The 18805-nt window shown below is 43.3% G+C and overlaps 1 protein-coding gene across 1 annotated transcript in view; it reads left to right on the forward strand.

Annotated features, from left to right (window-relative positions):
- Positions 1-18805, forward strand: part of DOCK4 (dedicator of cytokinesis 4) — a 798954-nt gene that overhangs the window by 498840 nt on the left and 281309 nt on the right. Inside the window, 1 exon segment of the mRNA XM_030215964.1 lies at positions 11095-11193. Coding sequence (XP_030071824.1) covers positions 11095-11193 — 99 coding nt within the window.

The following is an 18805-nucleotide window of genomic DNA, read 5'->3' on the forward strand; positions in this document are numbered from 1 at the left end:
CAGTGAAGAGACAATTAGAGCCTTGCTGCTGGAAGCTGCCAGCACAGAGAGACAGAGCCAGCTCAGAAAGGACAGAGAAAAGAAACAGAAGCCAGCTAAGAAGCTGACCCCCAGGAAAGAGGTAAGTTTGAGAGGGGTTCAGACCCCAATCATAACAGGAGGGAGGGACCATAGAATTGCCTTGTTTTTGGATGATGTGTTGATGTATGTGGTGGATCCAGAGCAGACGCTTTCAACAGTAGTGGAAATTTTGAGGGAATTTGAGAGTGTCGCAGGTTTGAAGGTTAATATGGACAAAAGTGAGTTAATGGGGGTTACATTGTCGGGGGAGGAGGAAAAGAGGTTGGCCGATAGGTTTGCTTTTAAATGGGCAAGGCAAAATATCAGATATTTGGGAATCCAGGTTCCTAGGGATCTGAATAGGGTGTTTAGGGTTAATTATGGGAAGTTAGTGGGGCAAATAAGGGGAGAATTGTCCAGATGGAAGGGTTTGTGGTTGTCTTGGTGGGGAAGGATGGCGGTGGTAAAGATGAATATTATGCCCAGGCTGCTGTTTTTGTTCCAGACACTCCCGGTGGAGCTTCTGTGAAAAATGATTAGGAGTTTACAAGGGATAGTGACGCAATTTATTTGGGAGGGTAAGCATCCTAGACTAGCAGGTAGGGTGTTATGGGGAGCTCCGGAGAGGGGAAGTACAGCAGTCCCAAACATTGAGTGGTATTATTTGGCTGCTAAGGTGAGGATGATTCTGGATTGGGAAATAGGGCTTCATAAGTCAGTTTGTCAGGTGGAACAGTCATATAGTCCACTTCGATCATTGAGTTCATTTTTGTGGATCATGGAAGGAAAAAAAAGAGTGATGGAGAAGTTTCAGAATCCTTACATGAGACAGTTGTGGGGAGTGTGGGAGGTAGTTAGGAGGAGGTGGGGACAGAAAGATCAGGTATCCACCCTAACTTCCATGCGGTGGGAGCCGAAATTTGAGGCGGGAGGGAGAATGCAATATTTGGGAGGTGGGAAAGATTGGGGTTATTAAGCTTACGTAATGTGCTGCATGGGGGTACAGTGAAGAGTTTTGAGGAACTGAGTGCAGTGTATGGCTTGGCAGAGGGGGACAGGTTTGCGCATTTGCAGATTCAACATTTTATGGGGTCCTCGGGGTGGAAAGGGGATTCACCACAGGTGGGGGAAGCCCTGGAAAATTTGTGGGTAATCTTGCACAAAGTACCAAGGCCTATTTCAGTGCTTTATAGATTTTTTCGGGGGGAGTGGGAAAGGGATTTACAATATACCATCTCGGAGCGAGAGTGGGAGACAGTGTGTGGGGAGGTATATAAAGCCTCAGTGTGTGTATTGGTGCAGGAGAATGCATATAAGGTGTTAACTCGATGGTACTATACACCGGAGAGGTTACAGAAAATGTACCCGGGAGGCATGGGGTTGTGTTGGAGGTGTGGGACACAAAGGGGATCTTTTTTACATATTTGGTGGACTTGTCCGAAGGTGGTGGTTTTCTGGCAGGGGGTTATGAAAGCCCTGGTTAAACTCGCTGGACAGTCTTTGGTAAGTGGTCCTAAGGAGTGTTTGCTGGGCTTGCATAATGAACGGGGATCCTGGGAACTAAGTAGACGGCTCAGGTGGGGGTTTGCTGCAGCTAAGTGTTTAATAGCCCAGAGGTGGAAAAATTCAGATCCACCGACCATGGGTGAATGGAAAAATAAGCTGAGTCAACTTGTACATATGGAACGCCTCAGGGCATATCGTAGAGAGGGGGTAAAGCGACATAAAGGGGGATGGGAGGGCTTGCAGAAAAAAGTACAGGATTTATAAGAATCTGTTTATGATGTATGGGTTACCAGCAGAAGTGTTGTAAAGGGGGGGGAAGGGGTGGGAAGAAAGGTTGCCGACCCCTGCGAGGGCGGCTATGAGCAGGTTGTGTGGTTCGATACCTGTGCAGTTTGTTGTTTATGATTAATCAATAAAAACATTTAAAGTTAAAAGTCTTTCTATTAAAAAGCTACTAGCATAAAAAGGGCTACTGCCACAAAAGGAGCTACCTGTTTCTATAACTATGATGTAAAAATCGTGTGGATTAAGTGATGGACAAAAAGAATATGAGAGATTATGCCAATTAATTATGCACACAAAATACTGAATAGAGATGCTCAAAATGCTATAGAAAAAATGCTGATGTCTCCAACGGAAAGTTAAAAACACACTGAAAGCAGTGTTTATAAGATCAAAAGGTTAAAAAATGTTCAAAAAAAGGGAGACACAGTATACGGGGATACATCTAAAGATTGTAAACTAGCATAATGATATTGAAAGTTATGCACATGGCACTCATTCTGAGAAAGTTAAATTCATAAAGGCATGAAGAAGTAAAACGTAGTGATGAATCTAAAACAGGCGAAGTTGTAATATGTCACTTTTACTGAAGGGATCCACCAAAATAGTTCATTTCAGGCTCAGTGCTAAAAGGTTTATAAAGTATAAGAGAAAATAAAAATAATGATAATGAAAATTAGTTGGCCCCATCGAGTACGGTATCTATAAAATCAGAAAGGGAACGCGGTATAAACAGATCAGGCAACATATGTTTATTGTATAATTGTGCCAGTGAGAACTCATGTGTGAGGAAGGCAAGTAGGGTATGCTTAAAAAGAACGAAGGGAAAAAATTTTTAGAGAAAAAATATATATGTATATAGTGAGAGAAATAATGTTGATGTGGATTGCAAGGTACTAATGCATAGGTAATAAAGGAAAAACAGCTATGTAAAAAAGTGTGCAAAAGGTTACTGCCACCGAGGTATAATCACTTGTAGCTCTCTGAGCAAAATATCCCTATGGATAATATATTCTGTTAGAGTCAATTATCACGCATTACATCTGCCAATGGATTCAAAGAGAAGTGTACAATACTTACCAAAAAGATTCGATATACTTCTAGGGTCTGCTGAGGGGGTCCAAGTGAAGTACGAAAAACAAGCACTCATGGTCTGGTTTTTAAATACCTAAAAGATGCGCCAAAATCCACAATGTCTAGTGCATGCGCATTTCGAAACGTAATCCAAAGGTATAAAAGCTGATGGTAACATCACCTGTAAATGTAATATATGAGGATTGTACATAGAGATAGCATCCACATGAAATATTAGAAAAAAGGTGTGTGCAGTCAAAAAGGTGAATCCAAATTGGAACAAGACATGTATCAATGTGAGAAAATAAGCAATATATGCAATAGAATGATGTGAATGATGAATCTGGGTCGGGACAAAACTAATGCTTTAGTAAATGAAAATGAAGATAAACAGGAAAAAAGTAAAGACAGGAATAATAAAAATGAGATAGGGAACATATGAGGAGAAAAGACAAAATTAAAAATTGAAGAAAGGTAAAAATGTAAGTGATGTCATAAGAGTGAATGAGTGTAAAGAGAAGAAGGCACTTTTTACTTGTGTTTGGAAAGGAAAATAGTAAGAATAAAAGAATATAATGGGAGATGACACATCATACTTGTGAATGGAAAGACAAATAATAATAATACTACAATCCCCATCTGTTTTCTGATGAACTTATAAATGACTAGTTATATAAAAGTTTTACAAGGCAGTGAAAAAATGAAGTTAGAATGAGAATGCAGAGTGAAAAGATTAAACATGAGGTATATGGAAAATATACTTAAAGTTACAGTGGTGGAAATAAGTATTTGATCCCTTGCTGATTTTGTAAGTTTGCCCACTGACAAAGACATGAGCAGCCCATAATTGAAGGGTAGGTTATTGGTAACAGTGAGAGATAGCACATCACAAATTAAATCCGGAAAATCACATTGTGGAAAGTATATGAATTTATTTGCATTCTGCAGAGGGAAATAAGTATTTGATCCCCCACCAACCAGTAAGAGATCTGGCCCCTACAGACCAGGTAGATGCTCCAAATCAACTCGTTACCTGCATGACAGACAGCTGTCGGCAATGGTCACCTGTATGAAAGACACCTGTCCACAGACTCAGTGAATCAGTCAGACTCTAACCTCTACAAAATGGCCAAGAGCAAGGAGCTGTCTAAGGATGTCAGGGACAAGATCATACACCTGCACAAGGCTGGAATGGGCTACAAAACCATCAGTAAGACGTTGGGCGAGAAGGAGACAACTGTTGGTGCCATAGTAAGAAAATGGAAGAAGTACAAAATGACTGTCAATCGACAAAGATCTGGGGCTCCACGCAAAATCTCACCTCGTGGGGTATCCTTGATCATGAGGAAGGTTAGAAATCAGCCTACAACTACAAGGGGGGAACTTGTCAATGATCTCAAGGCAGCTGGGACCACTGTCACCACGAAAACCATTGGTAACACATTACGACATAACGGATTGCAATCCTGCAGTGCCCGCAAGGTCCCCCTGCTCCGGAAGGCACATGTGACGGCCCGTCTGAAGTTTGCCAGTGAACACCTGGATGATGCCGAGAGTGATTGGGAGAAGGTGCTGTGGTCAGATGAGACAAAAATTGAGCTCTTTGGCATGAACTCAACTCGCCGTGTTTGGAGGAAGAGAAATGCTGCCTATGACCCAAAGAACACCGTCCCCACTGTCAAGCATGGAGGTGGAAATGTTATGTTTTGGGGGTGTTTCTCTGCTAAGGGCACAGGACTACTTCACCGCATCAATGGGAGAATGGATGGGGCCATGTACCGTACAATTCTGAGTGACAACCTCCTTCCCTCCGCCAGGGCCTTAAAAATGGGTCGTGGCTGGGTCTTCCAGCACGACAATGACCCAAAACATACAGCCAAGGCAACAAAGGAGTGGCTCAGGAAGAAGCACATTAGGGTCATGGAGTGGCCTAGCCAGTCACCAGACCTTAATCCCATTGAAAACTTATGGAGGGAGCTGAAGCTGCGAGTTGCCAAGCGACAGCCCAGAACTCTTAATGATTTAGAGATGATCTGCAAAGAGGAGTGGACCAAAATTCCTCCTGACATGTGTGCAAACCTCATCATCAACTACAGAAGACGTCTGACCGCTGTGCTTGCCAACAAGGGTTTTGCCACCAAGTATTAGGTCTTGTTTGCCAGAGGGATTAAATACTTATTTCCCTCTGCAGAATGCAAATAAATTCATATACTTTCCACAATGTGATTTTCCGGATTTAATTTGTGATGTGCTATCTCTCACTGTTACTAATAACCTACCCTTCAATTATGGGCTGCTCATGTCTTTGTCAGTGGGCAAACTTACAAAATCAGCAAGGGATCAAATACTTATTTCCACCACTGTATGCCAGGAGGATAACTTTTGTGACAACAAAAAATATGTAAATGAGAGGTTTGAGGCTTGTGCTGAATATCTAAAAAAATTGTGAGTACACATGGACAAAAATCACAGAAAATGTTTGTAATCGATGTCTATATTTAAGCCATGTGGTTTTAAAGTTTGCACCTGGAAAATCAATCTTTGCTCTTCACATAACAATATGTTGTCTTGTATGTTTGCATAAGTACATAAGTATTGCCATACTGGGAAACACCAAAGGTCCATCAAGCCCAGCATCCTGTTTCCAACAGTGGCCAATCCAGGTCACAAATACCTGGCAAGATCCCAAAAAAGTACAAAACATTCTACACTGCTTATCCCAGAAATAGTGGATTTAATAATGGACTATTGAATTTTTCCTTAGGAAGCCGTTCAAACCTTTTTTAAACTCCACTAAGCTAACTGCCTTTACCACATTCTCTGTCAACAAATTCCAGAGTTTCGTTGAGTGAAGAAAAATTTCTTTGATTCGTTCTAAATTTACTACATTGTAGCTTCATCGCATGCCCTCTAGTCCTAGTATTTTTGGAAAGCGTAAACAGACGCTTCACATCTACCCTTTGAACTCCACTCATTATTTTATAGACCTCTATCATATCTCCCCTCAGCCGCCTTAGCCTTTCCTCATAGGGAAGTCGTCCCATCCCCTTTATCATTTTCATTGCCCTTCTCTGCACCTTTTCTAATTCCGCTGTATCTTTCTTGAGATGTGACGACCAGAATTGAACACAATATTCGAGATGCGGTCGCACCATGGAGCGATACAAAGGCATTATAATATCTTCATTTTTGTTTTCCATTCCTTTCCTAATAATACCTAACATTCTATTTGCTTTCTTAGCCGCAGCGGCACACTGAGCATTTTCCAGTGCTTTTCTACAAACTAATGCTACCATCCCATTTTGTGTTACTGTCATTGTTGGGGCACCATCTGTTCTTATAGTGCATAACTTCTGCCATAGCAAATCAGACCTTTGAGTAGCAGCACAGGGCTCTAAGTTAACACATGGGCAACTATGCCAGTTTTGTTTTAAAACCTTAAAGACAAAAAATTTTAATTCTTGTATGGAGTGTCCTGCTGCCTTCCAGTGTGAAACTTTTACATTATGTTTCAAACAACTACGATGTTCAATTATTCGTGTCTTTATGAGTCTCTTGGTTTTTCCAATGTAAACTAAGGGACATGGGCATAACACAATGTAGATAACATTAGAAGAAGTGCAATCTGAACTGTGCTTCTGTTTGTATGTTGCTCCAGTACTTGGGTTTGTAAACTGCATGATTTCAAATTCATGTTCACACACACTACATTTTACGCATATCCTATGTCCAAGGTGTATATCACTGGGATCTTCAGATGGCACTTCTGGCAGGCTGGATGGAACCAAACACTCTTTTAGATTCTTCTTGTGAGAGTATGCCATCACTAAACACTTGTTCTTGAAACATTCATGTCTCTCTAATATGTGCCAGTGTCGTCTGATGGAAGATTGTATATGTCTCGCTAGATAAGAGAATTTCAGTGTGCACACAATGTCTAGTGCAGGTTTCTCATGTCTTGAGGATAACAACTGGTCTCTATCTTCAATCATCGCTCTGTTGTATCCATCTGTTATGTGCTTCTTTGGATATCCTCTATTCTCAAATCTGTGGGCCATTATATTCACTTGTCGGTTGAATTCTTCAAAGTCCGTGCATAACCTCTTCAAATGTAAAAATTGGCTCAATAGTAAATTCTTTTTTAATCTGTGATGATGGTAACTGGTGAAGTGGAGGAAAGCATTCCAGTCAGTAAATTTTCTGAATAAAGAGGTGGTAAGATGGTATGTGTCTTTATGAATGAGTAAGTCCAGAAAACTACTACTACTACTACTTATCACTTCTATAGCGCTACAAGGCATACGCAGCACTGTACACCATACATGAAAAGACAGTCCCTGCTCAAAGAGCTCACAATCTAAATAAGACAGGCAAACAGACAGAACAACTAAGAGGTAAGGGAATTAAAGAGGTGGGGATAAAAGGGTACAGGGCAAGTGAGTAGTGGTTAGGAGTCAAAAGCAGCGCTAAAGAGGTGGGCTTTTAGCCTGGATTTGAAAACGGCCAAAGACGAGGCTAGACGTACAGGCGTGAGGTGCGGCGAGATAAAAGGAACGGAGTCTGGAATTAGCAGTAGAGGAGAAGGGGACAGACAAGAGAGATTTATCCACAGAACAGAGTACCCGAGGGGGGCATAGGGAGAGACAAGAGTGGAGAGGTACTGGGGAGCAGTAGAGTGAATGCACTTATAGGTCAGTAAGAGAAGTTTGAATTGAATGTGGAAATGGATAGGGAGCCAGTGAAGTGACTTGAGGAGAGGGCTAATGTGAGCATAGCGACTCTGGCGGAAAATGAGTTGCACTGCAGAGTTTTGGACTGATTGAAGAGGAGAGAGATGGCTAAGTGGGAGGCCGGTGAGAAGCAGGTTGCAATAATCTAGGCGAGAGGTGATAAGAGTGTGGATAAGGGTTCTGGTAGAGTGCTCAGAAAGGAAAGGGCGAATTTTGGTGATATTATAGAGAAAGAAATGAGAGGTTTTGGCAGTCTGCTGAATGTGAGCAGAGAAGGAGAGGGAGGAGTCGAAGATGACCCCAAGGTTACGAGCTGATGAGACAGGGAGAATGAGAGTGCCATCCACAGAAATAGAGAAAGGGGGGAGAGGAGAGGTGGGTTTAGGGGGAAAGATGAGAAGCTCGGTTTTGGCCATGTTAAGTTTCAGATGACGTTGAGACATCCAGGCAGCGATATCAGATAGGCAGGCTGATACATTGGTCTGGATGCTGGTTGAGATTTCGAGGGTAGAGAGGTAGATCTGGGAGTCGTCAGCGTAGAGATGGTATTGAAAGCCATGGGATGATATCAGAGAGCCAAGGGAAGAAGTGTAAATGGAGAACAGGAGAGGACCGAGAACAGAACCCTGAGGTACACTGATTGGTAGTGGGATAGAAGTGGAAGAGGATCCACCAGAGTGTACACTAAAGGTGCGAAGCGAGAGGTAGGAGGAGAACCAGGAAAGAACAGAGCCCTGAAATCCAAGTGAAGACAATGTATCAAGGAGTAAGCTGTGATCAACAGTGTCAGAAGCGGCGGATAGATCGAGAAGGATGAGGATAGAATAGAGACCTTTGGATTTGGCCAGTAACAGGTCGTTGGAAACTTTTTGCAGTTTCAGTTGAATGAAGAGGGCCAAAGCCAGATTGGAGTGGGTGAAGAACAGCTTGAGATGAAAGAAAGTCAAGACAGCGGCGGTGAATGGCACGTTCAAGTATCTTGGAGAGGAAGGGGAGGAGGGAGATGGGTCGATAGTTGGAAGGTCAGGTAGGGTGAAGTGAAGGCTTCTTAAGGAGTGGTGTGACCACGGCATGTTTGAAGGCATCAGGAACGGTCGCAGTGGAAGGTGAAAGATTGAGGATATGATAGATAAAAGGGGTGAGAGTAGGAGAGATGGTGTTAAGAAGGTGGGTAGGAATGGGATCAGATGAACTGGTAGTTCATTTTGAGGAGGAGAGAAGATGTGTTGTTTCCACATCAGTGATTTCGGAAAGGAGGAAAAGGATGGAGGGGTTGGGGAGTTAGGGGAACGGACAAGGGGAGGGAGAGTTGGGGGTGGCTGATTTCTCTCTCATGATACTGTATTTTAAAATGAAGATTAATATCTCTTGTGTTAAGCCAATTGAAAAACTCATCAAGTGATGTGATATATCCCCTTTCCAGGAGAACTTAATCCCCCACCCCCCCACCCCCCCACCCCCACACCCATACACACCGTCTCTGTCAATAGCCTTTCCCACGCTACTGCACCCAAACCTAACCCCCCCCCCCCCTAATAAAAAAACAAACCTTAGAAGGTCTGACCACACCACATGTTCCCATAAGTAAATAGATATCTTTTTCAGAACACTAAAAACGCTAAAGATATAACACTTGTCTTAACTGGGTTTCAACTTTTTTTGGAATGACAAGTAGTTCTTTTTTAAACGTAATTCAAGAGAACCGGAGTTCCACAAGCTAGGACAGATACACTGGAAGCACATGTTATTAGAAATAGAAAGGGGAGCCTGTCGAGAAGAGCACAGTGCCCTCAAGGGCCATAAGGCAATAGTTGTCCATCTGTTAACTTGGGGCCCTGTGTTCAAGAACTTAAAAACTAAACAAAGAAGCTTGAAATGAATTCTAAAACAAATGGGTTGCCAGTGTAAGAATAGCATCAGAAGGGTCACAAGATCATGTCTTCTCTTCCTCCAAAATTAGTTTAGCTGCAGTATTTTGAAGAAGTTGCAGCTTCTGGAGCCACCATTATGGAAGCCCACAATACACACCGTTGCAGTAGTCAAATTTAGAGGTTACAAAGATGTGTGCAAATGTCAAATCCTCACAGTCCAAAAAATTCCAAACCCGCCTCAACAGCCATAATGAAAAAAAAGACAGAGTGCACTGCTACTCATACTTGATTGTTAAAGCATAACTCCTCAACCAGTAGAATACCCAAGCTCTTAACTATTGGTTTCCTTGTAATCTGATAGTACTGATACAAGTTGAGAAATGGGATTGCCTCTGGCTACGAATATACTATAACACTTCTATTTTAGCTAAATTCAGCTCCAACCTATTGCTTTCTAATAGTGCAGACACTGCAAACAAACAACTAATCACATTCTCCAACACAGCATGTTGATCAGATTCCACATAGGTTACTAGTTGAATGTCATCCACATATAAGTGGCATGCCAGCCCATAAACCCAAATCCCCCCCTTCTCCAATGTCAACTATATGCAGCATACAGAAGTTGTTACAGGTATAACTGCTGATGGTTTTGGATGAACAGTGTTTTTCATTTTCTGCTAGGTAGTAGCCTCTACAGGAAATACCCACCAGATCCTCTTATACTTAAGCATATTTAGAAATAATAACTAATCACAGAGAGAGAAACAGAAATACAGGAACCTAGGTAGCAGCAGAAGATGAGCCACATTATGGCATGGATACCACCCTGTTTCCTTTATGTTCATTTTCTAATTTTTTTTAGGGATCAGAAATATCAATTACATCCATGGACATTAGCATATTTGCAATAAAGATGATTATATCATACTTCTGTGATCCCCATTTTATATTGGCAAAAATAATTTTTACCAATGGAAATGCCTACTTTACATATTAGCTTAACTACAGAATTATAAAAGTTTTGAATTACACCCACCATTCATCATGTAAGATTGAATTTTGGTCAGTATAGAAAGGATACATACAAAACTCTAGTAAGGCTAATATTTTTCTATAAAGGTGGTTGTTTCAACTCTGCATCCAGTCTCTCTCACTTCCACACATGACTAATAAAGATGTCCTTAGGATAAGCACAAGAACTTGCCTTCATTGTTCACCGTGTCATAGTTTATTGCTCTACATTTTAATCTGCTTTGGTTGTGCTTGTTAATTACTGAGCATGAAGAATGATACTAAAGATACATAAATTGGATCCAAATTACTATGTGGAATTGATGGGGATTTGCTAATGCTTATGTTTCTTAGTAAAATATCTTAATATAAAGAATCATTTTACGTATTAACCCTGTATCCCTTCCTTCATAGTCATCAATTCAGTTTGGAAGTGCAGCACTGATATTTAAGACGTTTTACCGCTTAGAAACTGAATTTGTTTTCATCATCTAATTTCTTTTCATTCTTTTGGGCTTCTTGTATAATAGATTCTGTTTTTCTTGGTTTTCTTTAAGGGGGAGTTTGTGGCCTCTCTCTTATCTCTATTGAGACACATGACAGACAGACACTACCAACAACTCCTGGAAAGCTTCAGCACAAAGGAAGAACTAAGGGTAAGCTGTAGAGCTTGTTAGTATTTGTATCTAGCTGTTTTTCAGTTGAAGGTCAAATCACAGCTCACTATATTTTAAAAGTGTTTATGAAACTATTTGTTCTGTTTGGCATATTTTGTGCCTACAAGACACCAGTCCCCATGAAGGGCTGGCAGGGGGACCTAGTTAGCCTGTGGAGCAGGATCCTCGACCTCTCACCCGAAGGAAGTCTCCCTCACCAAAGTCCAGCACTGCGTGGCAGAACACGCCCAGCACTGCGACATCCATGTGGCAAATGAGCGCAGACTTGCAGCAGACCTCACGGACCTCTACCACAGAGGAGGACAAGGGCCAGAGCCAAGGCACAGACAAGGGACGCATCCCACCATTGGGCAGTGGGATCACGAGTGGAGCGACCTGCTCCCGCTGCTGGCACAGTGGGAAGATATCAACCTCAACCGGCAGGGACATATAAAAGCACCAGTAGATCCGAACGCGACCTAGCAAAACCAAAGAGGTGGCTTTCGGCAGAAAGAGTCTCAGAGACCAAGGCTATGGTGGAGCACCGAGGCAAAGGACATCACACCAACTCAGTGACATCTTCCAGTAAGGGAAGTCAAAGAGACGGAGATACAGAGAAAATCAGCATCAACCCAGGTAGACAAATGAGCACCACCTAACCCCCCCCCCCCCCCCCCACACACACACAAACACTCCAGAATCACAAATTCACACACTTTCTCACATACACACACACACACAACCCCACAGCAGAAGAAACCAACCTGAAACGGAGACACATTAATACTGAAAATAAATACAGAGAGACTCCTTTAAGCACCCTCCAAAATGGCCAACCTAAGGACATGGGTATTTTATTATATAATAACAATATGGATAATGGGAATACCAGCTGCTTCACCCAAAGAATGGAATACAATTCCTGTATGAATCACGGTCAGATGGCGCACATATCAACAACTTGAAGAGACTAATCATAACCCCCAAAACAAAACAGAGACCAAAACAACAACCAATAACACAAAACTAAGCTTAAATAACAACCAACAAGACCACTATCCTAAAACAAACAGACTACGTAGACAACTACAAACTTAAACATGACAACATCAAATATGATACCTACATCCTGATACCCATAGGATACATAAATGCAAGATCAGTAGTTAATAAATTCACAATACTTAGAGACTGATAGAATCAGAACTAGGATTACTGCTCATAACAGAAACATGGCTACACCTCGAAGATGACCCAGAACTGCGAGACCTATGCTCACTGGGATATAAAACAATACACACACCAATAAAACAAAAAAGAAGGGAGATGGAGTCGCAATAATATACAAATCCATCTTCACAGTAGAAACTATCAATTAACATACATCCTCTACAATTGAAATCTTGGCATGCAAAATCACTGACACAACACTAGCTAATAAACTATCCAGCTTATAATCGAAAGAGAAAAACGCTTATATTGCGACCCAAATTGGGAGATGGGCATCTTTCTCCCATGGGCGCCCAAATCGGTATAATCGAAAGCCAATTTTGGGCGTTTCCAACTGCAATCTGTTGCGGAAACGGGTAAAGTTGATGGGGGCGTGTTGGAGGCGTGGTGAAGGCGGAACTGGGGTGTGGTTATCGGCCGAGGAGAGATGGGCGTCTTTAGCTGATAATCGCAAAAAAAAGGCGTTTTTACCGCGATTTTGGGTCACTTTTTTTGGACCCTTTTTTTTCACGAGCAGGTCCCAAAAAAGTGCCCCAACTGACCAGATGACCACTTGAGGGAATTGGGGATGACCTCCCCGGACTCCCCCAGTGGTCACTAACCCCCTCCCACCAAAAACACCCCACTTTACAAACTTTTTTCCAGCCTCTATGCCAGCCTCAAATGCCGTACCCACCTCCATGACAGCAGAATGTGTTCTATCCTGTGACAGCCTTTCCCTGGTTCTGATGTGGCTCTCGGGTGAGTGTGACACCTTTTCTGTTATGCGCACTGCAGAGTCACATCAGCAATGCATTGTGGTGGGTGTAGGGTATTGGGCTCCGTGATTCCACTAGCTTGTGGCAAATGCCCACGATGTTGGTAGTTGGTAGGCTCTACTCCCATGGTGCTTTTCCCCCTGCTTACTGGGTCAGAGTGTGCCCTGTTTTGTTTCCGGTAGTCCATGAGGTAGTGGCCATTTTTGTAAGACACTTTTAGATCCCTTTCACGTGTTAGCCACATTACAGAACTTAGTTCTTACCTTGAATGTGGCTGAAAGAGGGCATTCTGCCAGCTCTGACCTACTGCTCATCTCAGTACCAGGGAGACTCATTGCCAGTGGGGCACAACCTCTGATCTGCAGTTAACTGTGAGTAAGCGTGCTTATTCCAATAAAGGACGTTTTCGGAGAGATTAGTCTTCAGGTGCCAACTGCTGTGCCAATGTTATATAACAGCAACCAGTCCTAGAGGCCTGCGTGTATGCAGGTCCCTGGAGCACTTTTAGTGGGTACCGCAGTGCACTTCAGCCAGGTAGACCCAGGCCCATCCCCCCCTACCTGTAACACTTGTGCTGGTAAATGGGAGGCCTGCAAAACCCACGGTACCCACATGTATGTGCCCCCTTCACCCCTAAGAGCTATGGTAGCATTGTACATTTGTGGGTAGTGGGTTTTGGGGGAGGGGCTTGGGGGCTCAGCACCCGTGCTAAGGGAGCTATGCATGTGGGAGCGTTGTCTGAAGTCCACCGCACTGACCTCTAGGGTGCCCAGTTGGTGTCCTGGCATGTCAGGGGGGCGAGTGTACTACGAATCGTGGCCCCTCCCACGACCAAATGGCTCGGATTAGGACGTTTTTGAGCTGGGCGTTTTTAGTTTCCATTATCGCTAAAAAAAACAAATGCCCAGCTGAAAAACGTCCATTTTTTTCGAAAATACGGTCTGTCCCGCCTCTTCACGTACCCGTTTTCGAACATAGACGCCCATGGAGATAGGCGTTCACGTTCGATTATGCCCCTCCACGTATCTTACTATTTTACCATCCCCTAGGAAGCTGGTTGAATGCTCAAGATGAATTCATGGACTTCATATCAAACATCTGTACTAACCAATCAAATGTCTTACTACTAGGAGACATCAGTCTGCACTTAGAAAAACAAAATGACACCAACATCAGAACTTCATAAACCAATGGAACTTCAAAACAGCACAAGGCACCTCATCTCACACAAAAGGCCATCTACTAGACATACTAGCTCACAGATTCTCAGCAAACAACAATCACATACTAGAAAACCACAAATGGGAGGAAGTATTATGATCACACCACAGCAAGCTCACCTGTAAATTACAATGGAAAAAGAACGGCAAGAGCAGAGAGCCAAGAACATCACACACATTTACAACCAGAGGGAAGGCATACAACAGTGATGGAACATAGACACATCTCACCCAAGGACAAACACTTCATGAAAAACTGGGACGAAACAAGTGAAAGCACACTAAACAAGATAGCACCATTCAAAACAAACAAAAACAAGAAATAAAAAACAACCATGGCCCTGATTTAATGATGAGCTACTGCACATGAAAAAACTGTGTAGGAAACTGGAAAGAACATGGGTCAAAAACAAAACCACATAGAGAAAAAAGTTATATGAACATATACAAACAACATAAAGAAAGCTAAAGCAGAACATAGCACATATACGAACCCAGAACAGATTAATAAGAAAAAAATATTTGAACTCGTGAAAACCCAAGAGGTACTGGCATCAACTGAAACACTACCAACTGCAGAAGAGCTTGCGCAATATTTTAAACACAGGACAATTCCCAACAGAGAAAGGCGACATTGTACTCGCCTCAATCCCCAAAAATACAACTAGCAAGATCAGCAATATCACAAACTACGCACCTTGATATAGCATTTATCCAGTCAATATCAGGGTAATTGAAATCACCTATTATTATACTGTTGCCCAATTTGATACCTTTTCCTAATTTCTGTAAACATGCCTTCATCTGTCTGTTCATCCTGTCCTGGTGGATGGTAGTACAGCCCTACAAGAATATTCCTTCCATTCACACATGGAATTTCAGTCCATAATAATTCCATGTTGCTATCTCTCATTTAGAATCTTTGGTTTTTTTTTTACTCAATTCCCTCTTTAACATATAGTTTAACCCTACCCCCCTCCAATTTGATCCCCTCTATCATTGCAATATAATTTGTACACTGTGTCCCATTGATTGTCCTCCTTCCACCAGGTCTCTGAGATGCCTCATTATTTAGTGCTACAGTGGTGGAAATAAGTATTTGATCCCTTGCTGATTTTGTAAGTTTGCCCACTGACAAAGACATGAGCAGCCCATAATTGAAGGGTAGGTTATTGGTAACAGTGAGAGATAGCACATCACAAATTAAATCCGGAAAATCACATTGTGGAAAGTATATGAATTTATTTGCATTCTGCAGAGGGAAATAAGTATTTAATCCCTCTGGCAAACAAGACCTAATACTTGGTGGCAAAACCCTTGTTGGCAAGCACAGCGGTCAGACGTCTTCTGTAGTTGATGATGAGGTTTGCACACATGTCAGGAGGAATTTTGGTCCACTCCTCTTTGCAGATCATCTCTAAATCATTAAGAGTTCTGGGCTGTCGCTTGGCAACTCGCAGCTTCAGCTCCCTCCATAAGTTTTCAATGGGATTAAGGTCTGGTGACTGGCTAGGCCACTCCATGACCCTAATGTGCTTCTTCCTGAGCCACTCCTTTGTTGCCTTGGCTGTATGTTTTGGGTCATTGTCGTGCTGGAAGACCCAGCCACGACCCATTTTAAGGCCCTGGCGGAGGGAAGGAGGTTGTCACTCAGAATTGTACGGTACATGGCCCCATCCATTCTCCCATTGATGCGGTGAAGTAGTCCTGTGCCCTTAGCAGAGAAACACCCCCAAAACATAACATTTCCACCTCCATGCTTGACAGTGGGGACGGTGTTCTTTGGGTCATAGGCAGCATTTCTCTTCCTCCAAACACGGCGAGTTGAGTTCATGCCAAAGAGCTCAATTTTTGTCTCATCTGACCACAGCACCTTCTCCCAATCACTCTCGGCATCATCCAGGTGTTCACTGGCAAACTTCAGACGGGCCGTCACATGTGCCTTCCGGAGCAGGGGGACCTTGCGGGCACTGCAGGATTGCAATCCGTTATGTCGTAATGTGTTACCAATGGTTTTCGTGGTGACAGTGGTCCCAGCTGCCTTGAGATCATTGACAAGTTCCCCCCTTGTAGTTGTAGGCTGATTTCTAACCTTCCTCATGATCAAGGATACCCCACGAGGTGAGATTTTGCGTGGAGCCCCAGATCTTTGTCGATTGACAGTCATTTTGTACTTCTTCCATTTTCTTACTATGGCACCAACAGTTGTCTCCTTCTCGCCCAGCGTCTTACTGATGGTTTTGTAGCCCATTCCAGCCTTGTGCAGGTGTATGATCTTGTCCCTGACATCCTTAGACAGCTCCTTGCTCTTGGCCATTTTGTAGAGGTTAGAGTCTGACTGATTCACTGAGTCTGTGGACAGGTGTCTTTCATACAGGTGACCATTGCCGACAGCTGTCTGTCATGCAGGTAACGAGTTGATTTGGAGCATCTACCTGGTTTGTAGGGGCCAGATCTCTTACTGGTTGGTGGGGGATCAAATACTTATTTCCCTCTGCAGAATGCAAATAAATTCATATACTTTCCACAATGTGATTTTCCGGATTTAATTTGTGATGTGCTATCTCTCACTGTTACCAATAACCTACCCTTCAATTATGGGCTGCTCATGTCTTTGTCAGTGGGCAAACTTACAAAATCAGCAAGGGATCAAATACTTATTTCCACCACTGTATATAATCTTAACTCTTTTATCTTATTTTTTAGGCTTCTAGCATTTGTATACAGACACTTCAAATTGTGTTTTTTTCCATGCATCTACAAGCCGCTTAGAAGTTGACAGGAATAATGTGCATCCTTTACCCTGCTCTCTCCTTAAACATACCTGGCTTTATTTTACCATTGTTGAAACCTCTCTATTAGGATTTGCTAAATGTCCTGTTTCAATAGTAGCTTTCAAGGATACTCCATACCGAACCATGTGCTCTAGGGCAACTGTCGGCTTTCCCCCCATTTTAGTTTAAAAGCTGCTCTATCTCCTTTTTAAAAGTTAGCACCAGCAGCCTGGTTCCATCCCAGTTAAGGTGGAGTCCATCCTTTCGGAATAGGCTCCCCCTTTCCCAGAATGTTGCCCAGTTCCTAACAAATCTAAATCCCTCATCCCTGCACCATCGTCTCAACCACGCATTGAGACTTCAGAGCTCTGCCTGCCTCATGGGTCCTGCATATGGAAATAGGGAGCATTTCCGAAAATGCTACCCTGGAGGATCTGGATTTCAGCTTTCTACCTAAGTCTAAATTTGGCTTCCAGCAGGGCTGTGCCTAGGGTCTCCGGCGCCCCCCTGCAGTTGCCCCCCCCCCCCCCGAAAACGATTGCTACACTACCCGCCCTCTTCTCCCCAGATCCTTTCCTTTTTTTTGTTTAAATTTACCTCTGTCCGGCGGCAGCGTAGCGTTAGTGAGAAGGAGGCGGCACTCCCCTGCCCCGACGTGTCAGTCTTCCCTTTGCTCAGTGTCCCGCCTTCTTCTGACGTCATTTCTGATGTCAGAAGAAGCCGGAACTGAGCGAAGGGAAGACTGACATGTCGGGGCGGGGGAGCGCCGCCTTCTTACTAACACTACGCTGCCGCCGGACAGAGGTAAATTTAACAAAAAAAAAAGGAAAAGGATCTGGGGAGAAGAGGGCGAGGTAAACATGGTGCGGCGGAGCGCCCTCCTGCCATGCTTACCTCGCTTACCGTGTTGGCACGGCCTTGGCTTCCAGAACCTCCCTCCCACATTTTCCTATGTCATTGGTACCACATGTACCAAGACAGCCAGCTCCTCTCCAGCACTATCTATGTGACACTTGATGTCTGCCACCTTCGCACCAGGCAGGCAAGTGACCAGGCGATCCTCACGTCCACCAGCCACCCAACTATCTACATGCCTAATGATCAAATCAACAACTAAAACAGTTGTCCTAACCGTTCCTGCTCCTATGATTACTGAAAGCTGCTGCATCGATCCATGTGATCTTTACTTTTGGAGCCATTGAGTAAGAATAATATGACAGGAGGGCGCAGAAGTGTTTTGTTTCAGCAGGGTCCGCTGCCTCCCATAAGCTGCTTGTAGTACCTGAGCTGCTTGTAGTACCTGAGTAGCAGTACAGTGGAGGCTGGATCAAGATGGTTATCAGTTGTGGAGCACCTGCAGGTCTCTGTGAACAGTGGTATCTCACCCCTCTGAGGTGAGCTCAGGGAACTATCTAGGAGTTTTTGTTGAAGCAGGATATTTCTTTATCTCTATGCTCTTTGGGATTAATTCTTTCATTTAGTTGTTTGGGATTTTGATTCAGAAGCAGGATGTAGGGACAGCCTGAATCAGGGGTAATAGGGGTGGCTGCACAGAGCTCCATGCTCCTAGGGATCCTGCCCCAGCATGTCCCTCTGTCTCCAAACCCCTCCTCCATATTAAAACAGTATT

This window comes from Microcaecilia unicolor, chromosome 10 (assembly GCF_901765095.1).
Source record: "Microcaecilia unicolor chromosome 10, aMicUni1.1, whole genome shotgun sequence".
Taxonomy (NCBI): Eukaryota; Metazoa; Chordata; class Amphibia; order Gymnophiona; family Siphonopidae; genus Microcaecilia; species Microcaecilia unicolor.